We start from the raw sequence: 25,119 nt of genomic DNA, 5'->3' as shown, positions 1-25,119 counted from the left end.
TGCTTTCCAGGTCACTTGTCATTTTGTAGAGAGGGAAAGATCTTAATGCTTTCCATATATAGAAACCTGGTTTAAGTTCTCTTCTCATGCAGCTTCCTGTTGATGGTTATAAAAATGCAATCTTAGACCTTTTTAATGGTATCTGATTTAACAACCTGAATAAACCTAAGAAATAACACATGAGAATATCCTTTTTCCAAACAAAAAGAGGGGTAGAACTTTATAGATTTTTACTTCCTTAAATTCATAATCTTTTTTATTATAATGTATAAGCACATGTGAAAAAGATGGGCTCTGTTACTCATCTAACTATCAAGGAGCTGGAGACGATATTTTAACTTACAGGAAAAGTTTGTTATATCATTTTAATGGAGACATCATCTGATTTCTTTTGTTTGCACAAGCACATAATTTAAATCTAGACTGTATCAATCTAGTGTGGTTTACCAGTTTAGGCACCTGGACACATTTATAACATTCACAAAAATTAATATTGAGTTGTTACTTTTAAACTGTAATAATTCCTTCCATATGCACCTTTTTTTTTTCCAGTTTTTAACAGGTAAGAGTATTAAGTAAGCCAGAGCTAAATTCAGCAGGCAGAAAAGTGAATTATTCTATCAAAACATATTGGAAAGACTTTTTCCTTTATTAAACATGCTAGTGTTGGCAAAGACATTAGAACTTAACTGTTTAAAAACCCCTGGGTTAGGAATATATATAAATTCTGTTTAGTAAGGAATCACTTGTAATTTTCCTGAAATGTACATTCTTGCAAATTGAGTAAGAATACAACATACCTTACCTGGTTTAAGTTCTGTTCTCATGAAGCTTCCTGTTGATGGTTATAAAAATGCAATCTATACTCCATTTCCTATACTACCTTACCTGTTGACTTTAGCTATACATTTACAAGACAAAATCTTAACCTGTTTCTAAATGCAGACAGTTAAGAACTGAAAATGCTTGATTAGCAACTACAATCATGAATACCAGTTCTGGATAGGCAGAGCTTGGGAAATCAACATTTGCAAACTGAAAAGCTTAAACCACATTTCAAAAACACATGCCATAGTCTAATTACTAATTAGCAAGTTAAAATTCCTACTTAAGAGTCATTTTAATCAAATTTCATCTATTAACAGTTCTTTGTTTTAATTACTTGTATAGAGACCTCCTTTCTAAATAAATTCCTTGAAACATATTTTGGAGGTCTTGCCATATGCCCTTTTACTGAGGCTATGCAGAAGAATCCAGACAGTCCTTTCCCTCATCTATCCACCAATGAGTAGATACATTGTGCCAGGCACTTTGGATAAGGCACTAATCAAGTCACATGAAGATTCCTTCCCTCTGGAACAAACAAGCACATAAAAAGTATAATTCTAGATGGTAGTGGTGTTATAGAGGTATGAATATGTGACTGGGACCATAGGACATAGCAACTGCCTGCCTTGAGGGGAAATAAGAGAACTAAGGTGACATTTCAACTGTTTACTAACTGGGAATTATACCAGACCAAGAGAAACACACTGAGCAAAGGCAGACTGTAAGAGGACTTAGCTGCTCCAGGGGAACAGTGAGTCAGTGTGGCAGAAAGTAGGATGCACGAGTAAGTGATCAGTCTGGGAAGGGAGAGTGAGGCCAGATTGTGAGGGCTCTTCTATGCCAGTTTTAGTAGTTTAGATTTTATCGGGACCCAAAGGATTTTAAATGGAAAAATGGCAGCTTTTTTCTTAAGCTGTAAAGTATCAGGGTGGAGAAAGGATTGGAAGGGGGAAGGGTATCAGGAATCTGTTTTGCACAGTATTATGCAAGTAAGTTCCTATTCCAAATAGCTCAATAGAGGAAAATTCTGCAGTTTATGAAAAAAATTGGATCTTTAGTGTCAATTTAAATGTTAACAGATTTACTTTCAGCATATTTTTGACTGTCAGAGAACAAAATTTTAGTATAGTCAGTTCATTTAGTATACAAATTAAGCAAGCATTTTGTGCTTTTACAGAATAAAAAAGTTCCAGTTAATCTTTAATTTCCATCCCTAATACCATTAGGTGTTTTATATTTAAGGAACAAAAAGCTTAAGACAAAGACTATTTAAATGTTTAATTTTTACTTTAAAACTTTATAATTCACGTATAAAAATATTCTATCTATATATAAGAATGCTAGAAAACATTACTGATAATTGTAGAGAAACTGGAAGAATAACACCTGGGCTATTCTTTCTATGGCGGGGGAGGGAGGGGTATTACAGGAAAAGAAAGCCCAGTTTCCCCCCTACCAAACACATTATTCCGAGTAAATAACTTCTAACTTCCTTTGCTTTCTTGTGCTAGTGATTATGCCACAATTTTTTTGCTATCCTTTAGTACTAGTTCTCTAAGCAATGGCTTTCAAACTTAGATGGCTGTCCCCACAATGGCTTACATTGACGCATTACACATGTACATACATAAATTACACATGTACATACATAAATGAAATAGTACTTGCCTACATGCACTGTACTTCTTTGTAACTTTCAATTTTTTAAAAGCTTACCATGACCCACAGTTTAAAAGGACTCATTTCTACCAGGTTAATTCCATAATATAGGCCGCCTTTATAATTTATTTGAAACTGGTTTTTGGCTCTAGTTATATACAAAACTACCACAGAAATCTCTAATTACTCTATTTTAAATATCCTAGCAGTTAAACTTTCTGATAGTGCTGAAAACTTTAATACCCGCTTAAGCTTATTAAAAGTGCTAATATCATCCTTTATGTGGAAAAAGATAAATTTAAAAGGGAATATGTACTTGGAAATTTAAACCATCTATTTTTTGTTTTGTTTTAGTCAAATACTGGAGATAATGGCAGCAGTAAGAGATGAGGATCCACTGGAATTAGCCCATGAGCTATATAACAATACCATTAAAGTATTTTTTCCTGATATGTAATTGGTATGTATTTTCCATCATGTATGTGAAATTTCATGGTAAAACTTAGTTTCAATAAAGGAATTCTCTGGAACTTGTCTAAAGAGGTATTATACATCACTGCACACCATCTCCCTTATTTTTATCCATAAAGCCAGGATTTTTTTAATGTCACTTAATACCTCAGCTTAAAAGAATGGAGATCACCAAGTATTTAATTTTGTAATCTCTTCAAAACTCCAAAAGGACAATTTTATGTCAATGCTGCAAACACAGAATGGCTAACAAATATACTGATTTTTACATCAGAATTAAACATATTCTGGTTCATACCAGATATGTTGATACATACCTGATATACATACATACCTGATATATGCTTATTTCTCAACTCACAATATCCAAATCTTGACTTTTGAACTCAGCTCAACTACAGTGCTACTCTCAAATTTCAAAAAAAGTCTCAATCACTTCTGGCAGCCTACTTTTTCCTTAGTTCATAAAAATATATCCTTTATCCTCTGGTCCAAATTATTTTATTTCCTTGATTTAATGTGGTTTCCTCTGATTTGCACTTTCATTCTCCCACCTATCTTAAAGAAACACTAGGGGCCAGAATTAGATGCATTATACACTTTCATTTAGGAATCTTTGGCACAGTTGGCGCACCGTATTATTATATCTATTAAAAAGCTATTTGTTCAAATTTTGTCATAAAAACGTGAAAACATTTTATTCTATGTACAATAATGTACACAAATTTAAATAGGTCACCAAAGAGACCAGAAGTAATTAAAGAGGTATATTTACAGTAGCACATCACAGTAAACGGAAAACCATTCACAGATTCAACATTGACTGTTTTTGTGCTTGGTTACACAATGAAGTGAAGCATATTAACTCCATTTTGGATGAGCTGAATTTTGAACAAATAACCTCAATGATTAGTAAATGCTGTTTAATCAGTCAGTGTCCTCATTAAATTCTTCAGCTGCTGTACCTGTATTCTGAATCACTCCATTTCTTTCCGTTTGAACATCATCATCACAATCTGTACTGTCATCTTCATTTAATTCCCTGTCAGATTCGGCGGCAGCAGCCTCTCTTACAGCTTCCTCTGCATTTTCATTAGGTGAAATAAATCCGTTGTTGTTAGGTATATTTGAATTATCCTTGATATCATCTTCGATGTATACTTTTTGATGGCACATTGGACAAGTATCTTGAATGTACAGCCATTTCCGAAGGCAAAGTGCATGGAAATAATGATTACATGGTGTGATACGAGCAGATGTAGTAAACTCATGATAGCAGATTGCACAGACATCATCTATTTCTTGTAAGCGGCTCCCTTTTATTTCAGGAAGTGAGTTAATTTTCTTAACAGCAGTCCTACGATTCATGAATGTCTTCCAGCCATTTTTTGCTTGTAAGTAGATGTTAAAATACGCATGTAGACACATCATACAAGCCCGAATTTTACTTCCTGACTCAAACATCATAGTATAAGCCCCATTTCCAAACATTACTACTCCAAATATAAATTCAATAATATTGCCTGTTGAACGAACATAGTAGACATAATCATCAAGCTTTTCCCAGAGGACATTATAGTAGCCATCAATCATGAATAACGTATAAACAGTGAGAGAAACAATTACTTTTAAGCAGAGTTCCACACAGAAGGCTGTAACGGCAAACAGCCATGTGTTTAGTGCATAGTGATGCCAAAGAACATAACTGAGTAAAACAGGAAGAATAAACAGGCAAGCAGAGACAAAGAGCACAGGAAAATGTCTACGAAAAGATGACACATGAGAGGCACTGAGAGACATTAATACGGGGTCTGTCATTCCATGGATGAAATGCAGGACTGCAGTTAATAAAAGGCACATGTTTCTACTTAAGCGAATAAGTCTCTCTTCTGGTTTTAGCCCACTCAAACCAGTCTGAAGAGCCAAAATAAAAAATAAAACAGGTGCTACAAAGCCAAGTCGCCTGTCGTCTTCTTCAGTTGATCCAATAAAGGCCAATATTCCAAGGCCCAAATAATGGGCTATTGAGGAAATTACAGCACTCATGCCCAGCACAGTTAGTGTAGAATCACATCCACTAATTATAAGATTGCAAATGAGGTCCCAGAAGTCATCCCAAGAAATAAAGAAGGAATCAGTTTCATTTGCCATCCTTAAAATGTACATTAACACTGTAGCCTGAGCTGTAATTCTTGTTAGCCAAAAGACTCTCAGTATATCTGGGAAACGAATCCTCTTCCATGTGTCCTCCATTAATAACTGTAATCCATAAATTCGATACATGTGCCTCACTAAAAGATAAACATACCGTGTGGAATAATAAAACCACCTAAGTTTCACTGCCAAGACAAACAGTGTGTTTAATATAAGAATCAAGGAAGAAGTAAAAACTAAAGTCTCCCGGATGTGTAATGGTAGCTCTGTGATTAAGCCTATTACAGGAACCAAGAGATCCAAAATAATTAATTGTGAATAGATGGAATGAATTTGGAGTAGTGTAATGTATCCAATTCCAAATGTTAGCTGTAGAACAATGAGTACCATCCATAGTGAGGGCCCTTTCCGAGGGAGCAGTTCAATTCCAAAAGCTGATGTGTTGTAGGCACCATAGAAGTCAATGTGCAAAGCAGCATAATAATTTACCAACACTGAAGTTGCAGCTAATAGAAAGGCTGCGCTGTACATGTAAAACTTGAAAAGTGATCGCTGTGATAATATCAGAACAATACTGGATACAAATACACCTGAAAAAAGAAAAAAAGGTCATTTGAAACGTTTTAAAGAATATTTTCCCACTAATAGTTATAGTCTTCCTTTAGGAAATGCGAGCATTTTTAAAATTATGAACATTAAGCCTCAAGGCAATTTAGGTTTAAAGGCCAAGAGAGTTTTGTAAAGTCAGTTCAATAGGACAGACAAAACATTTAAAAAAATCTTATTAGAATTATAATTTCCAAAGTAATTTAAGTAGTACCATATACCCAGGCACTAAATTACCTTCAAGATGAGTTTGTAATGACACATTTTAATAAGTTTTAAAATCTTTAAAGAACATGTCCTTTTAAATTTTATAATCATTAAAAATAATTAAAATAATTCCATGACAAAAACATTACAATTAAAAATAACCAAAATGAAAAATATTTGTTCCTATTAAATCTTAGAATTCTTTTTCTTAACAGTATTCTTTAGGAAATTGAGTTTAAGTTTTATACTTACATCTAATTCCTCCTTTTCCTCAAGTTGAACTCCAGCTGGCTCTTATTTTTCCTGCTCCTTAAATTGAGCATTCTCCCCTGCGTCCAAATTCAGTTGTTTTTTCCCCCCAATTACCTTGCAAATTTCAGAAATGTCTTTCAAGTTCCCTTTTTCCTATACATTACTGAATCTTTTTCTTCAAATAGTCAACCCTTTTTATTCTTCAAATTACAAAAGTAGCAGTACGAAAATCAAAACATTTAGAAAACAGTAATAAATCCTCCTCCCCACTCCATCTCAACCAATGTATGGTCTGAAGTGTATTTAGAAGCATCTTTCTTTGTACTCTGACAAATTTTTAAGTGAGATTACAATAAACAAACATTATTATCCAAGGTTTCAACTCTGAAAACGATATCCAAGTAGCCACCAAGTACCCTAGCTGGTCTGGCTCAGTAAATAGAGCATTGGCCCGTGGACTGAGGAAGGGTCATAGCTGGTTCAAAACAGGTCAAAGGCACGTACTTCGATTGCAGGGCTTGATCCCTGGCCCTGGTTGGGGCATGTGTGGGAGGCAACCAATCAATGTCTGTCTGTCTGTCTGTCTGTCTCTCTCTCTCTCTCTCTCTCCCCCCGTCTCTCTTGGATGAGGATTAACAAAAAAATAATAGCCACCTACTAGCACTTCTACATTACAACTGTAACATTCAAAATTTCTAAAACTTAACTTACCTCAAATGGCTCTTGTGATTTCTAATTTCAGTGAAAGATACCATTATTATTCTCTTAATGGTGCCTTCTAGCCCTGTACCCTCGAACTTGACATTAGTCTCCAAATTCTACTAACAACTATTATTACCTATTATTATCTCTTCTTTTCACCAACCTATTTGTTTGTCTCTAACTAAAAACTCATTTTGTCCAAATCCATCTACAAGCATCACCAATATGCCTTTCTTCATATCTTCAAAATACTGGGGCAGCTCTGAAATAGTAATAACTAAAATCTGTATTTCTCATCCTAGAAATCAAGGATCCAGCTGGCCTTAGAATAATGCTCCTCTCAAAGCACACACCAAAGCTCCAGACTTCTTTGCCAAAAACACCCTTTCAGTGCCATAACTGCAACTGCGTTTACATTTTTCTCTGCTTGTCATGATCGTCCCACCCTGACTGCTCAAATCCTATCCATCTTATAGACCCACTTTCTCTGATAGTGACTGTTCCTCTCCAGCATATCTACAGAATCTGGTGAAACACCTAATACTCATATACTACCCAATATTGTAGTTTGTAGGTATCATCTACCCTGTTATATAATGTCTTTGATAGTAAGCAAGGATACTACCTTGTACATCTATGGATCCCAAAATATTTTGTAGAAAATAAATACAATTACTATTCATTGGGGAACTAAATGTTTCTGTTGAATTCTGGATTATGTTTTTAAAGGAAACTACAAAATAAAGCCTACTTAGAAACTGAAATATATGAACAGGTCAGACAAAGCTAAGAAACCAGAGCTTGGAAAATAGAAAAAGTGACACACTCCAAATAAAATATCCATCCATCCACCTTATTTCAGCATGTAATCAAGAAAGACCGCATATTACATACAGTGGAGGCATTTCGTAATCCATTGCATGTAAAAGTAAGGGCTAGTTCCTCTAAATCAGCGGTCGCCAACCAGACCACTGGTTGTCCGTGAGGCCCAAAAGGTTGGCGACTGCTGCTCTACATGATGACTTTGCCCATGAACTTAAAATTTATCCTATGCCAATGTGTCAGGTCATTTGTGAAAAAGAGAACAAAGGACACAATCACTAGAAGATACAAAAATTTCTGCATAAAAACCACCTGATTAATTTCCAGAGCAAGTGGGCCACTAGTAATCTCCCAGAGAGCTAATATCTGGCCCTTTCAATATAAAATGAACTGCCCTGGTCGGTGTGGCCCAGGGTTGGAAAGTGCATTGTCCCATGCATGGAAAGGCTGCAGGTTCGGTTCCAGGTCAGGGCACATGCCTGGGTTGCAGGCTTGATCCCCAGTGGGGGGCACGCAGGAGGCAACAGATTGATGTTTGGTTCTCACATTGGTTTCTCTCTCCCTGCCTCTCCTTCTCTTAAAAAATATCGGGTTTTTTTAAAGTACTTTTTAAAAAGCTGGATTAGGAATATTTTTCATGGAAGGTGAGAGGAGATGGAATTAACTCAGCCACTATGTATATGTAATACTACTTTCTCTACATAGAAAAAGTCATTAATTTTCCTGAGACAAAACTTAAACCAATCTCCTAAAATGAGTCAAATAACTTCAATTCTAGTTTATACTAATTAAAAGGGAGAAAGGCAAGCAGGGACTGTAAATTACTTTTGTCAACTTGCTATTCACAAAGTTGTAAATTAATCTTTGCTTGTGACTATTCATGAACTTTGTTGTAATTTATAACCAGTCCCTTTTACTCAAATAGCTTTTCCTCAAAACTTATTTTTACACACGAATGATTTGGGTTTTAGAAATAAGTCTGGAGAAAAAGTGCCATTTTGCTTTATGCAAATACTAGAGTTCCAGTGCATGGTGGGGTCTCTCAGCCAGGCCTGCGCTCTCTCACAATCCGGGACCCCATGGGGGATGTGGGACTGCTGGATTCGGCCCCATTCCCGCTGGCCAGGCCTCTAGTATGCATATAAGATCTTTGGTTAATCTCTTCCCGCCCTTCCCCTTCCCTCTGAGATTCATCAATCTGTTCCATGTTTCCATGTCTGTGTGTTGAGCGTCTGCCCCCCTGGTGGTCAGTGCACGTCATAGCTACCAGTCGAATGGTCACCTAGACTTTTATATATACTAGAGGCCTGGTGCACAAAATTCTTGCATGGGTGTGTGTGTGGGGGGGAGGTCCCTCAGCCTGGCCTGCACTCTCTCGCAATCCGGGAACTTTCGGGGGATGTCCAACTGCCAGTTTAGGCCTGATCCCGCAAGGATACGGATCCGGCCTAAACTGGCAGTCGGACATCCCTCTCGCAATCTGGGACTGCTGGCTCCTAACTGCTCGCCTGCCTGCCTGATTGCCCCTAACCATTCTGCCTGCCTGCCTGATTGCCCCTAACCACTCGCCTGCCTGCCTGATTGCCCCTAACTGCTCGCTAGGGGGTGGGGCTGGCCAGGCCAGGGGCCATGGACATTCTGGTCTCCGATCGTTCTGCCGATTTGGTCACTGAGCTTTTATTATATAGGACAGATACCAAGGAAAAAGGGGGGAGGATAGACAAATAATGTAGTGAGACTACAAATCACAAAGTTCAGATGTGTCCTAGCAAGTAACAATCTAATACTACTCTTCCTTTTAAAAAAAAAAAAAAAATCCTCACCCAAGGATATTTTTCCATTGATTTTAAAGAGAGTGGAAGAAAGAGGGAAAGACAGAGGAAAATATATCGATTGGTTGCCTCCTGTACTCACACCAACCACAGCCTGGGCCGGGGAGGAGCCTGCAACCAAGGTATGTGCCCTTGACTGGAACTGAACCCAGGACCTTTCAGTCTGTAAGCTGATGCTCTATCCACTGAGCCAAACTGGCTAGGGCTGATACTACCCTTTCTTGACTAAAATCATACCCTCAAGATGTAATAACAACCAAACACTTCAATAGCATAAAATTGTTTAATTCTTACCCAAAGTTTGCATGTAATGGGGTTCTTAAATTTTTCTTTTATACTCAAGGTCCTATGTATGTAACATGGGAGGAATCAACACTCATTTTACAGAAGGAAAAAAAAAGTCAAATTCCCAAATAACAAGTCTCAACATTCCGTTTCCCGGCCTTGGCCTTTTGTGACTGTTACCAATAATATTAAAGTTTTGTTGTATTTTCACAACTTCAGACATAAAACTCTTATTTAACCTGTACACCTAAGAAAATTAAGCCCAGGAATAGTGTTTCTTATTAGCATGTAAGGGTCACCTACATAAGTAATCAAGCTATATATAAATGATACTTTATAAAGAAAAACCATCTTGGGACACTGGAGAATAGAATTAACTGAAATCACAACTCAGGGATCCAATTTCCAGTGATTAGAGTTTCATCAAAGTTCTTGAGGTAGGAAAAGAAGCAGATATCTAAATCAATTCAGGATCTTTGAGGCTATATGTGAACTCAATTCATGAAGAGTTCAGGGCCTTTACAATTTGGATTACCCAAAATAAGCAAGCAGAAACAAACCATTGCACGTTATACAACAATGTGTTTAGCTCTTTTATGTGGAAAGCCCATTCATACCATAACATTTTCTGGAATCTTAGGACTAAAAATTAGAAAGAAACAGGACATAATATTTACAACTCTCCAGCTACCCTAAAACTTGAAAACATAACCTAAAGCAAGCTGTGGAAAAACATTTCAATGCCAGACAGAATAAAGATGGAGCCCAGAAATAAATGTTATGACTACCTTATTCCCAAGGGAGCCCTAACAAATGAAATACTAGGTTAATAAAATATCTTGAAATAGCAATCAGTTGGTATACTTGATAAAACTATAGCATAAAGAAAAATTTTCTATCGAACTCATTTTAGGTTAAAAAAGGGTATTTTAAGTTTTTTAATAAGATAAAACTAAAATCTTGCTTTCAAACTAAGATTTTATTAAACATGTTTTTATTTTTTAAATGTGAACATGATTTTTAAAGAATCAAACCCCACTGGTATTAAATGAATAAACCAAGCTTTGCATAAAACAAGCACATATTTATAAACACACATACTCTTTTCTGCTTCTTACTCAGTGGATCTTACTAAATAATAGTGAGTTTTCTTGTTGCTTTTTTATCCTTTTAAAATTTACATTTCTGATTATTTATCAAAGAGAACATTTACTGATCATGTATCTTATCTGTGAATTGCCAATTTATTGTTGCTCATTTATCCATGGAGTTTATTTTCCTTAATGAATCACAGACATTTAAAAAAATATTCTGACTACAAATTCTTTGTCAGTTATCTGTAATGCAAACATCTTCTCCAGGTATGTGGCTGTTCACTTTTCTGATGCTTCCTTTTGATTAATAGAGGTTTTAAATTTTAATATTGTTGAATTTATCAATATTTTACACATTTGTTTTTATATATTTTAAAAGAATTTTTCCTTCTCTAAGATTTAAAAAAACACACATGTTCTTTATTTTCTTTAAAATTTGCTTTTCACATCTAAGCATTAATCCATTAGAACTGTTTATATATTGATATGAGGTAGTGATCCAGTAGAATTTTTCACATATGGATAACTAAATGACCACAAATGAATAGTCTATATTTACCTCTACGTACCTCAATGTACTTCTGAAACACATCAAGTTTCCATATACCAGTATACCTGGGTAGTCTATTTTTGGGCTTTCTATTCTGTGCTATTCGTCTATTTGTTTATCACAGTGGTTCTCAAACAGAAACACCTCCTAAGAATAGCTTAACATTCTTAAATATTCTATATATTGTGATAAGATTTTATTTGGGTCTCCAAAATGAGATGCTTTATTTTCTAATCCCCTGAAACTCTGAGTTGTAGTACTTTATTGTAGGGAAGGAAAGTAAATTCTTCAGATGCTATATATAAAAATTGGTACTACATCGATTGGTTGCCTCCTGCAGGCACGTACACCAACCCGGGCCCAGACCAGGGAGAAGCTGGTTTGCTCAGTGGATAGCGCATCGGCCTTTTGATAGAAGGGTCCCAGGTCAGATTCCAGTCAGGGCACATGCCAGGGTTTTGGGCTCAGTCCTCAGTGGGGGGGTGTGCAAGAGGCAACCAATCAATGATTCTCTCTCATAACTGATGTTTCTATCTCTTTCCCTCTCCCTTCCTCTCTGAAATCAATAAAAATATATTTTAAAAAAATAAAATAAAATTGGTACTGCTTTTTTTACTTAGAAAATAGATTTCCATTTTTACAATTTTATTTTAAAGAAAAAGATCAGACTGCCAAGTTTTAAGGTTTATATACAACAGTGTATAAATTATTTTAAAAGGGGGCTACAATTACTAAAAAACAAAACAAAAAACAAACAGGTAGAACAATTAATTTTAACTATCCTTTGGTATCTTTTACACACAAACCTGCCATTCTCAAAAAAACTAGGGGAGATGCCTCATTGAATAGGCCTTAAATACTTAACGCATTTGCTTTTATTCAGGATGTTTAGTTTTATAGCACCAAAGCCACTTTTTAAAAAAACGTTATCACTTACAAATGTGAAAAATTAGCATAATTCCATTGGCACAATTTAAGGAACAGCCAGGTGATGGATCTGAAAAATATTTTGTATTTCTCATAAAGTCTGACCCAGAGAATATTTTGATAAAATTTTTCAAATACAGTGTCAACATTTCTCTGATGCCTTCAAAAGACCAAAATATCTGTAACACAGTATGGTTGTTTTAAAAAAAATATGTTCTTATTGATTTTCAGATAGGAAGAGAGAGGTAGAGAGAGAGAAAAAAAAAAAAAAACGCCGATGAGAGAGACACATCAATTGGCTGCCTCCTGCACGCCTTCTCCTGGGGATGGAGCCTGCAACCAGGGCATGTGCCCAGACCCGGAATCCAACCCGGGACCTCCTGGTCCTTGGGACGACGTTCAATCCACTAAGACACACCAGCTAAGCAACAAAGTATGGTTTTAATTGAAGTATTAAATTTTTTTTTAACTATCAAGCTTACTATTAGCTAACCCTTACTAGGTCCCAAGTACTGTTCTAGGGCTTACATCCTATCTCATTTATTGTCCTTAACACCCTATGAGAGAAATACCATTACTGTCCATCTTTAAAAAGATACAGATAAGAACAGGGAGGCATGACACAACTAAGTAACCTGCCTGACGTCTTATTCTTATGATTTATCAAATACAAACTTCCATGATTTACTACAAAAATAAGAAGCAGGATAGGTTACAAAAAAATATTATTACTTTTGTTCAATGTTCTTAAACCACAAATTATTCAATTAAGGAGAATACACCTTTTCCTTAAAGTTCCCTAGCTCAACTCTGAGAGCACTGCATTTAAAATTCTCAGCACCTGGTCCCAAAAGGGTTTTCAGAGAATCTGCAGTCACCTGCTGTAAGAACAAGGCAGCAGCTACACTATTTGGGCAATGAACATGTGAATCCTCTCAAACAAAGTTCCTTTTTTTTTTCCTCCTCCACCATGGACTCTTCTCAAATCAGAAATGAGGATAGCCATCCTCCTAACCTCAAGTCCTGTTATATGTGATTACTTAGTTCCCAAAGCTGCACTTTGTTATCCCATTTATCCCAAATCTGACAAAGTGCCCTAGAAGTCTGTTATCTTCTGCTCTCTTTTGGGGAGGGTGAAGGCAGGGTTGGCAGGCACTCAGCTGGGACCACCTTACTATACTAAGTAACTGCATGTTAATTTATGGTATGATGAGTGGCTTCTTACTGGCAGGAATAAAATGCCTTCCCAACAGCCCCACTTCTTATTAATTTCATTTTAATATTAACTTCACCCATAACTGTCAGAATTAAATAAAATATGTTAAGTATGAAACATTAAAGCTAGTGAATGCTTTTTAAATTTAAGTATAATTGACATAGTATTACATTAGTTTCAAGTGCATAACATATTAGTTTCAGGTGTTTGATATTTGTATACATTACAAAATCGCACAGCTCCATTTTTGCCACAGATAATGAGGGCACTACACTTTGCAGTAGGACTAGCTGGTGTCAGCAGCTGGTGGGTTACTGATAAGTCTTGTGCTCTTCAACAGCTTGTTCACATCAGTTAGTTTTAAGATCTAGGATGGGATCATTACTATACCATTCTGTATCTGGATTGCAGCTGTACTGAGTGAGAAAAGTCAACCACTACTGATGTCAGAAGATTTTTAAGCCTAGGCTCTGGCAACCACTTATTTGCTGTGTATCTAAAGCAAAACACAACCTCTGACCCTGTTTCCTCATTTGTAAAATGAGAATACCACCTCCCACTTCTGAGGGATTTTTGAAAGTTAGACATTAGGTTAGATAATACCAGTGAAAAGTAAAGTATCAACTGTAAAACATTGCTACTTATTGCTAAGAACAAAACTCAACATTACCACTCTCCTTTTGTCAGAATAAAGAAGCAACAGATGGCTCATAATTCAGAGAGGTTTGGTAGGGATCTATCAGCAACGCTTCAAAGCACTAGCCTACTAAGAACTCATCACAAGAATGACCTCATCAACAAAATTTGCCAAGTTGCAATTACTTAAATTCTTTTACGCATAAGTGCTTTTCCCTTTGATGATGCAAGTGAAGATGGGGAGTCACACACGAGGCTTTTCAACACTTCATGCAAATGCCACCAAAACTGATTTTCAGAAGTCTCTCTTGGAAAAGTCTCATCGCTTTCTAGCCACGTTTTTTCTTTAAACACCTCTACTTTATTCATGGGAAATTTTAGGACTCCTTATAAACATCGCCTTCACCATAAGGGGTTTTGGTCAGGGTTTCAAGGTCTGACATTCAAAACCCTGCCCCTTTCGTTTGGATGTCATTTACCGCAGACACTTCGCCGTCGCATTAAAACCCCGTCGATACAGAAGAGACAACAGACGAGTACTCCGCATTTTGGAAAGAAGGAAACTGAGGCCCAAAGCACAAGTCCAAGGTTACCCACGGCGAGGCAGGGGCAGGGGCGAGCAGAGGTGCAGTTTCTCCCAGGCTGTCGCCCAGGAAGCGGTCGTCAGCACTCATTCCCCACGAGAAACGGCGGGCGGAGCTCCCTCCCTCCGCCTCGCTCAGGTGCGAAAGGAGCGGTGACTCCTGGGGCACCCTCTGCGGCCCACGCGGGTCCCAGGTCATCGCCTCCCCTCCCGGCCGCGAGGACGCCCCGTGGGGACGAACCTGGTTCTCTGTCCCCCTCACACACAGTCTCACACACTCACCCTCACTGACACACAGTCTCACACACTTCCACATAGACTCAGTCTCACACTGACTCTCAGTCTGTCACACACACAATCTCTCTCACACCCACACACACGCACACACGACCCTCGGCCTGCACGCGGCTGCCCGCTCCCGGCGGCACGTCCCGTCCCGGGAGGCAGGCCGCCCCTCCCCCTTACCGAGGAGCCGGAGGAAGATCTGGAGCCCGATGCAGAACCGGCTTTGGCTGGAATCGTAGTAAGAGTTGAAGATGGCGTCGATGATGTAGAGGCAGGGCACCCGGAGCGCCACTTCGAGCGCCGCCCGGGCCTGCTGATGGGCCATCCGCACCTGCTGCTGCGGGGACTCCACCGCTGCCATGAGCCGCTGCCGCACCGGGGCTGGGCGGGCCGGGCAGGGCCGCGCGGGGCAGTCCCGGGTCGGCGGCCAGGGGCGGGGGCTGAGGCGGCGACTCCGCCCCCTCCTCCCCGGTCTCTGACGACCCGCCCGCCGCCCGCTCGCGTCTCTCGAGCAGGAGCAGGCGGCGGCGGCTCCCGGGAGGCCTCTGGGTGTCGGTGTTCTCGGCTGGCTAAGGCCTGGCTCCTCCTCCCTCCACCGCCTCCCCCGCCCGCGGAGCCACCATCTTGACCTCGCCCGCGGGCCTCTGCCGTTGGGGCTGTTGGGAGGCTGAGGCGGTGCCCCAGGTCACGCGAGACCGCGGAGACCGCGCCGCTGTCGCGTCACAATCGGGCGCTAGGGGCGCTCCCATGTCGTCATCACGCGTAGCCAACGTCTCAGCGTTACCTTGGTTTCCGCTCACCACCGCGACCCTCGCTCCTTCCCAGTTTTGGAGCCTTGCCGTGGCGCAGGCGCTCTGTGGCAGCCGCGCCCTCCATCCTCAGAGCGGCCGCCCACCCACGGCGGCGTGGGCGCAGGGAGGGATCCCCAGCTTCCACTGGCGGCACTTCTTTGTTGTTTTATTAGAGCCCATTAAATGTCCCATAAACGTGGTTCAAAGGTGCTTGAGAGGAGGAAAGTCAAAGGGCGCCGCCCGCCCCACCTACTCACCCGACCTGGCGGCGGCTCGGAGACTGGGGCCGGTCGGCCGACATTCCAGGGAAAGACCTCCTGGAGGCGCGTCTGCGTGCCTTTTAGGGAGCCGCCGCGGATTGTGGCTCTGGGCTAGGTGTTGTAGGCGCTACCAAGAAAACATCCTCATCCCTCTGCACATCACCCTACCACCTCCTCCCAAGTTGGACAGAACTAAGGACACTTATCGGCCACATGCCTGGGTTGCAGATGCCAAGGGTCACTGTGAATTAAGGGCAGGAACCCAGACCTCCGACTTTGATGTCTAGTTTTCTAGCTACCCAGGCAGTCCCTTCTTTCCTCCCAGGCAGAAGAGATCCTAGTTTTCTTGTTTTGTGGGGATCAGAACGTGCCACCCCAAAGTATGCCCCTTTGACATAGGATTACTTTTAGCTAAAAACAAGAAAGGGCTGAAGCCCCCCTCTCCCAAGAAAAGCTCTCTGCCTCCACGCCCCCCAAAACACATTTGCTTAGAAATCATGACATAAATGTCCATTTGTAAAGGTGTCTCCCTCTCCCTTACTCTCAGACTCTGAATCACCCACTAACCTTACTAATCATCTTCCACTAGTTTCCCCCACATATTTACCTTCCCAGTTACTACCCCCTAGAAAGAAGCCTATACTAATCTGGCCATACTTATTTTTCTCTTCACCAGAAAATAGGAATGTAAATTAGCTATTAACCAATGTCATCCCAATAAGTTTAATTGTAAAACTAACAATAAAAAAAGGAAAATAAGAATGTAAGTCAGGTCAGAGTCTGCACTGTAGACCCAGCCATCTCAAATTAAGGAGGGTAAAATAGTAAGCAAGAACCTGGTTTTACTTAGGGTCCTAGCCCAAACTGCACTCTGCAATCCACTTTATATCAGGGCTCTAAACGGGTGATTAATAAAACTCCAGGACACCTTTCTCTAAGTGGAGGTAGGTGTGGTAGAATGATTGAACCCACACCCAAAGTCCTTACTACAGTCTCATGTTTTTAAACGTCTGTCATCCCCTACTAATAATGACTGCCATCTGTGTTTCCCATATACTAGGCACTGAGCTAAAGGTGTTACATTTTAATTAAATCTTTGTGTCAGCATTATTTTGATAGGTATCATTTTAGAGAGGAGGAAACTGAGGCTTAGATAAGTTAACAAAAGTTAAGTGGCCAGTATGGCCATAGCTACTGAAGAGTCAAACCCAGGATTCGAACCCAGGCTATCTGGAACTTAGAACTTCAGGCATCTTTGACTCCTTCCTCTTTTCACCCACAGCCAAATCTTAATAATTTTTTCTAGACAGTCTCTTGTATCTGTTTCCTTACTGTTGTCACTGTCAGTATTCTAACCCAAGATCCTACTGTAGCTTGCCTATTTACTGAATATCATTTTGATCACCATTTTTCTAATCCAGTCTGTTTACTTCTGCTGAGTTAATTTTCCTAAACTGCACACCTGGGGAATATCTTGTGGTTTTGACAAAATTCCCAAAGGAAAGCAAACTTGGTAAGAGGAGACAACTATGAAAGCTTATATGGAAACTTAGAGATGTAAATTAGCTACTCAGCCCATCTGTTATTATGCCCTAATTGCAATTTAAAGGAAAAAGAGAAAGGCTATTATGGAGAAAAGGGCCCACAGGATTAATCTAAAAGAGTAGTGTGGTAAGGAGACAGGAGGCAAGTACCATTATATTATGATCATGCAAAATGGAAAATAAAATAGTTCATGGGTTTCCTCCAATTTTTATTTAAAAAGTGTAGTAAATATTAAATAAAAAGGTTTTTAAAATGAGCAAATGCCCTTCAGTTCATGTTAATGTTTTAACAGTTTCCAATCTTAATTTGATGCACAAATTTTATAAGAATTTTTAATTCGCCCATCCAGAGTGGCTCAGTGGTCACAGGTCACAGGTTCGATTCCTGGTATGTGGGGGCACATGCCTGGGTTGCAGATGCAATCCCCCTGTAGGAGCATGCAGGAGGCAGCCAATCAATGATTCTTTCTCATCATTTATGTTTCTATCTCTCTCTCTCCCTCTCCCTTCCTCTCTGAAATCAATAAATATATATATTTTTTTAAAGAAATTCTAATTCAAACTAAATTCCATCTTAGGCCAAGAACGTTCAGGATTGGTGGCATAGTCATTCTTATCTTTCTCACATATAACTTCAAGCCAAGTTTCTTTAAACTCTCTAGGTCTCACTTTCCTCACCATAAAGTGAAGGTTTGACTAAGATCCTGGCAAATACTTTAAAATACTACTTTAAAACTAAATTTATATCAATGAGGCAGTATTTAGATGCTTAGGAATCTTTTAAATAAAAGCAAAGCTTTCAACGAAATAGCTATATTTCACTGAATTTAATCTTTGTTTGGTTTCTACATTGATTTGAATGTTGCACAACTCAGGTATATATTTATATTGAGTCTACCCATGACAGTATACACACACACACACACTCACACACACACACACACACACACACACACACTATATACATAAATTACCCGTGGTCAAAAATAATCTGTTCACTCAGCTTTAATGATTCAAATGCCTCTTAGATAACATGATGTGTAAAAACTAGTTTGCCTTTTCTGTGGACATTTTCATCACTCAAGTCTTTGTTCCAAACAACAGAAACTGATTCTGGGCTATCATTATTCCTCAAGATTTCAAGTTCCAAGAATGACGGTGCAATTGGTCGAGCTTATTGGACCATGTATCTGTACCCAAGCTGTACCTAGGACAAGTACTAGCAGTTTCCTTAGGGCGGGGAGGAAGCAGTAGGAAACAGGCACTCAGAATTACCCATTCCAACTCTCCCCACCAAAGTACTGCGTGTTTCCTTTAAATGGAATATAAGGACGCTGGTAGGAAGGATAGGGAGTAATAGCCCCAAAAGGGACAAACACATACCTTAACTTTATCTCAGACCTCAGTAAGTATTTTAAAAATAATCTCTGGTCCTAAATTACTTTAGGGGAGCTTCAGTTTTTTTCATCATTAAATTTCAGATATGCTCATCAAAATTCAGCTATTTGAATTTTCTGGTTTTGTAAGTGCCAAATTAACAGGAACAGTCTATTGTTGTTTAGTTAACAAAGGAAATAACCAAGAATATAGTGGCATATGGAATCAATGTTGGGTTTACATTACCTGACTTTTGGTTCATTCATTTATTCATTCAACAGACATTTACTGAGCACTATAAGCTTGGCAGTATGTTTGCCCACTTCTGCCTCTTACTACTTCTCTGTCTCTAAACAGAGTACTTAAACTCTCTAGTCTTCAGTATCCTCATCTTGTAAAAAGTAATAAAGTTTAATATAAAACAAAATACATGACATGCATTATCCAATTAATCTTCAACAAACTTGTCCAAGGACACAGACAGTAACAGTGGCAGAGTCAGGTTTCTAATCCTTATTTTTCTGATTCCAGAGCTTAAGGTCTAATCCTCTGCAAGTAATTTCTCATGCTTGTTACACAAATTATAACAACATATTTTAATACTTAGTATGGTATATAGTAAACAAATGTTAAGAGAAATACTCAGTGGAAGCTTTATATAACACTTAGCAATGGCTCCATTTATGGCTCAGTAGTACTGTGAAGATATTGTTTATTAGTTTGGGTTGTTATATGTGATAATTATTCAGTAGTAATTTAATTTATATTAGAATATAAATAGATGACAAGTTCAAATATGTTAATCTTCTAGGGTGATGGTCAAGAATAATCTGAGGGCTGAGGTACTGCTGAAAGGAAGAGTAAAGTAATACTAAATTAAAAACATCCATCTATCAAGGCAGGGAGCCCAAAGAAGATGGATATAGTATCCCACTGGCATGGGAAGTATAGGACCCTTCACCTTAGATGGGATACTGTAGTCCCAGCTTCTGATAAACACCTTTCATTTTTTTAAAAATCATTTCTCATTTCATAGCTACACCCAAATGAGTAGAATATAAACTTCAAAATGGAAGATTCAATATTGTAACAATGCCAATTTTACCCTATAGGTCCAATGTAATCCCAACAAAAAAATCTCAGCAGATTCTTTTTTCCAAAAATTGACAAGCCGATTTTAACATCCTAAGAAAAAGCAAAAAGATTAATAATAAATAATGCAATCTTGAACAAAGTTGAAGGACTTACAGTATCAGTTACCAGGACCTGTTTTAAAGCTATAATAATTCAGACAAGATGGTGTTGGTGCATGAATAGAAAAACTCACCCGTGGAACAGAAGAAAAAGTCTAGAAACAGCCCCACACTTATGAGTTTATGATGAAAGTGACAGTACAGAGGGAAAAGGATGATAAAACACACACACAGCAATATAATGGGACTCTATGGATACTGCCTAACAAAGGACAGGATATCACTTAATGGTGAAACACACTGGAGGCATTCTCTCTGAAAGCAGGAATAATTTAACACTGTATCAGAGGTGTAGGGGGGGGGGGAGGGGGGCGCGCGAATAGAGCAAGTTAGACTGCCAGAAGCTTCCCTTTCCAATCAAGATTTAGCTGTTTTGAACTTCTTTTTCCTCACCTTAGCTCTCCTACAACATGCTATCACTCATATGGCACTTACTTCATCGTCTTCAAATTCTTTTGAGTATTTGTGTATCAGCTGCTAGGGTGTGAGCTCCTCAGAGACGGGAACTGTGTCTAGTGAATACATTTCCTGTGGCCCATGTATATAGTACTCACTTAATATTTACAGGATAACACAAACAGCACCAATCCTGTCTGGTTTACAGCCACTGTTGCAAAAAGGACAAGCAGCCAGCCCAACCCCAGCTAACCAAATGCCAGGTACAATCATAATCCTGATAAAGCCACATGCTGTTATCTCTGTCCTCTATCAGATAAACAATCCAGGCTTCAAAGTGCTCCAAAATAAGGCTCTGAGAAGTGATTCTCCACCATTAGTCATCCCAAAGGTAAACAGAGTGATTCCCTACAATTAGTCATCCAAAGGGTAAACAGTGGTGATGGCAGGCAGCCATAAAATAAAGTGAGGCTTGAAAAACTGCAGAACACCTCCCATTCCCTATAGCTCCTTCCGATGGTCCTGATGTTGTTGGCCAGGGAAGGAAGATGAAAAGTGAGTCGGAGCCCTTTAAAAATTTAAGGTTTTAATTCGAACTTTTAAAATAGCTAGCAAGCCCTGGCTGGTAATAGCTCAGTTGGTTGGAGCGCCATCCATATATGAGTTTTCAGGTTTGATTCCAGGTAAGGGCACATACTTAGGATGCTGGTTCGATCACTGGTCAAGGGACATGTGGAAGGCAGCCAATCAATGTTCTCTCTTGCATCCATGTTTCTCTCATGCTCTCTCTTCCTTCCCCTTTCTCTAATCAATAAGCATATCCTCCAGTGAGGATTAAAAAACAAAAGCAAAACGCTAGTAATTGGCAGCTATTGCACAGCTTAAGACTGAAAATCTAGTTTCCCTATGATTTAAAGCAGTAATTTTATCCACTTTTCTACCACAATAAGCCCAATATTGAAGACATCACTCTCATCCCAACACTCATTTAGGAATGCCTAAGTAGAGGAATAGAGTTATTTTTGTCCTCTTCCCTCCCTATTTTGTCAGTGATAATAATAAAGCAGCACCATTTTAATGTCTTGATATAGACTCCATTGTTTAGTCACATTGATTTTATTTCTCAAATGCATCCACCTCCCACTGCCACCACCTAGAAGCCACCATCACCTCATGCCTGGACAACTTCAGAAACCTTCTCACTGGTCTGCTTCCATCCTGGACACCTTCCAGTTGATTTTCCATATTGTAACCAGAGTGATTTTGAAAACAGCACTGCCTTTCACTCTGATAACCAACATCCTGTGTACAACTGCTCATTAAATAAAAGCCATGTAAGATAATTCAAAGAAACCCTTATTTTGTAAATAAGGAAATCCAATGCCAAAAGGATACTGAAACCATGTACCCCCGGTCAGACAGAACCGAGGTCAGGATTCGGAATTCATGACTGCACAGAGGGGCCTCATTTCAGTGAGTCATACTGCTTCTCCTAGGATGGATTGGTCTAGAGTCTGCTTGCAGGGCCACAAAATACTATATTAAAATAGATTACCGAAAACAAGAGGGGTGAGAACCTGGCCTGATCTGATGCATTAAGGTTCACTCACACGTAGACGTTCATGTCTCTGGATCCACCTTCTCTAGCCAACCAGAGGACAGGGCCGGCATTCTAGATCCAGGACTATGTGATCCACATGGGGTGCATAGGATTTCACTGGTTGGATGTGCAAGATTTGTGTCTTCCACGGTTTCCCATGCACCTGCTGAAGAAGAGTGGCAATTCGAGTTTCTGCAGACTCCGCCCACCTGTGCCACTCTGGCTTGATGGCTGCTGACAGCACTTTTCTCCTAGAATCCCCACTAGCTCCATTTTCCCATTGGTTACTGATAATTTGCTGAGGACAAAGCCAATGCTCCTTCTCCATTTCACTGTTTCCAGAAGGCTGGAGATTCCTCCCTGGGAAAGATTCCACGTTTTGGTGGATATGCAAAATGCCCCCAGCATCCTTGCGTAGCACCTGGCAGGCAGTCCGCCAGCCTTCTTCAGAGCTTGGAATCAGCCCCAGGTTCACCCGGTCTGCAATGTTTGAGAGGTTCAACTTTCTGTTGTCTCCAAAGTGTATTTGGCACCGATCGGCTACTCCATTGATCTCAAGGTTACGTTTCAGAGCAACTACAGCATGGGGGTTCCACTCACAGGCGTGGACGAAGGCAGCACCGGCGTGAACTAGGAATGGCAATGTGAAATAACCAATGCCTGCATAGAGATCCACCAGCACTTGTCCCGCACAGGGCAGCGATGCCACTCGAAGCTTCTCAGTGATGTTCCCGAAGGAGAACATGCACTGGGTTATGTCGAACTTATATCGGATCCCATTATCCACATGCTCAACCCAGCCATCGTCGCCCAGCAGCAGAGTCACGGCTGGCGTTCGAGTGCCATCAGGTGATACCCGCCCCCGTTTGGCCAAACGCTGGACGCCAAGTGCCGCGGCCACAATCTCCCAGAGTTCTGGTTCCAGATTTTTCCACTGCTTAGCCTGGAAACAGTTCTCACTCAGCAACAAGAGGTTACCGTGTCGTTGCCAAGATCGGGGTAAATCGGCCTCCAACTCAGCTGACCATGTCACTCCCCGGCCCTCGACCCAGCGACTCACCTCCAGGCGTAGCCGTTGGGCCGGTGAACAACCCCGGGCCTTCCGCGAAGGAACAGGAGCCAGGAGCCGCGTCAGCGTACAGGTGCTGCCGGGAGCCACACAATTCCTCAGCTGCCTCAGGTGCTGCTCAGGGAGCGCCTCTCCCAGCACGGGCAGCGCCACGGTGCCATCCGGCATCTTCTCCGCGCGGTGCTGTCTGTCCAGGAGTTTCTCCTTCTCCAGGTATTCCCGGCATCGCTGGGCAAACCGCGGCTCCGTGACCACTGCGACCACGGCCGCGGGCTTCCCACCTTCCTTTTCCATGTCGCTGGCCTCACATTCTCTCAGATTCCCCCCGCGCCTCAGCTCCGGGTCCACTCAGCCGCCGCAGGAAGAGAGGCGTGCGCGTCGCTGTGCCGGGGGCGGAAGTGACGTCACTAGCAAGCCGGAACTAAAGGGTGTGGGTACGCCTCCCGACGATTGGCGTCTTCGTTGCCATGGTGAAGCCGCTATTGCCATCTTTACTGTGATCCATGGCTACTTGCTTCACCCCAACAGGAAATTAATAACAAGGAACTGTGTGGGCGTAAACACTTCAAATTAGTGGGTACCCTCCAGAACCCCCATGCACTCTCGTCAGTGCTGCTCACGAATCCAAAGAGGGAAGTGAGCCTGGAGTGATGGGCCGCCTTTCGAGAAAGGCTTCCCACAGCCTCATGCTGCTCTCTCAGGTCAGCACCAGCAGCCGCCTTATCTGCTAGCGAAGAATCAGATGTAGATTCCTCATTCCTCTTCCTGGCAAAGATAGTCGTCACCATCTCACTGTCCTGCAGTATAAGAAACGAATGTCTGGAAGTCGGAAGGATCTAAGTTTGGGTAAATCCTTATCACCTCTCAGAACCAGAATCTTCACCTGTAAAATGGAATAATGTTACATCCTCAGATGATTGCTGTAGTGTGTGGAGATACATACAGTGCTTTGAACCGTGACCAGTAAAGAGTAAATACTCAAAAGAGATGTAACGTAACACGTTGAATTGGTTAAATGGCAGATATATACCACTTGAAATGCTTTGATATATCTAATGAAGACAAAGGGTAATTATCCTACCAATAAAATAACTGAAAATAAGAATTGCAAAAAAAGCCCTATCCTTTTTACTTACCTCTCACCATTCTTTTTTTTTTTAAATATATATTTTATTGATTTTTTACAGAGAGGAAGAGAGAGGGATAGAGTTAGAAACATCGATGAGAGAGAAACATCTATCAGCTGCCTCCTGCACACCTCCTATTGGGGATGTGCCTGCAACCAAGGTACATGCCCTTGACCGGAATCGAACCTGGGACCTTTCAGTCCGCAGGCTGATGCTCTATCCACTGAGCCAAACCAGCCAGGGCACCTCTCACTATTCTACAGATTAGGTAATTGAGACCCAAAGAGACTAACAATTGAGGTCACCAGCTCAGGTGTACCTGGATGGAAGGCACAAGCTATGGCTAAAACACTTTCTTGTCTCTTCACACCTATTCATTATCACTCAGAATTGTTTTTGTTTTTGGTTTATTCTCTATATTAGAGACTCAGAAATGGAGAAAACATCGACCAAGACAGAGTAGAAGACGCTCTTGGTGCCCCATATACCCTGGGGACTTACCATTCCTGTACATGCCAACACAATGGCTTCTAGCTGCAAGCATTTGGGAGTCTTTGCCTGATGGTTTTCTCTGCTCACCAGAATTATTTTAG

The 25,119-nt window shown here is 40.3% G+C and overlaps 3 protein-coding genes across 10 annotated transcripts in view; 1 reads left to right on the top strand and 2 right to left on the bottom strand.

Moving 5' to 3' along the window:
- Positions 1-3,017, top strand: part of TATDN1 (TatD DNase domain containing 1) — a 32,261-nt gene extending 29,244 nt beyond the window's left edge. For 7 of the 8 annotated variants that reach the window (XM_079795873.1, XM_079795876.1, XM_079795877.1 and 4 more), the window contains one exon: positions 2,842-3,017. In XM_079795873.1, the coding sequence (XP_079651999.1) occupies positions 2,842-2,944 (103 nt within the window). In that variant the 3' untranslated portion in view covers positions 2,945-3,017. Of the gene's footprint in view, positions 1-10 lie in introns of all 8 variants that reach the window. The other variant, XR_013814913.1, reaches the window with a different exon arrangement.
- RNF139 (ring finger protein 139) lies at positions 3,009-16,851 on the bottom strand. The gene is made up of 2 exons (XM_079795865.1): positions 15,290-16,851; positions 3,009-5,702 (listed from the first exon to the last, which is right to left on the bottom strand). Exons 1-2 carry the CDS (start codon positions 15,468-15,470, stop codon positions 3,886-3,888), a joined length of 1,998 nt encoding a protein of 665 aa, XP_079651991.1. The 5' UTR covers positions 15,471-16,851; the 3' UTR covers positions 3,009-3,885.
- TRMT12 (tRNA methyltransferase 12 homolog) lies at positions 5,562-24,274 on the bottom strand. Its single transcript, XM_079795871.1, has 2 exons — positions 22,341-24,274; positions 5,562-5,702 (listed from the first exon to the last, which is right to left on the bottom strand). The coding sequence occupies exon 1, from the start codon at positions 23,691-23,693 to the stop codon at positions 22,374-22,376; it is 1,320 nt and encodes a 439-aa protein (XP_079651997.1). The 5' UTR covers positions 23,694-24,274; the 3' UTR covers positions 5,562-5,702; positions 22,341-22,373.
- Positions 24,275-25,119: the final 845 nt, after the last annotated feature.

The sequence above is a fragment of the Cnephaeus nilssonii genome, assembly GCF_951640355.1.
Source record: "Cnephaeus nilssonii genome assembly, chromosome: 18".
Classification (NCBI taxonomy): Eukaryota; Metazoa; Chordata; class Mammalia; order Chiroptera; family Vespertilionidae; genus Cnephaeus; species Cnephaeus nilssonii.
The sequence above is the reverse complement of the archived record's forward strand: the minus strand, read 5'-3'. Positions and strand labels throughout refer to the sequence as shown.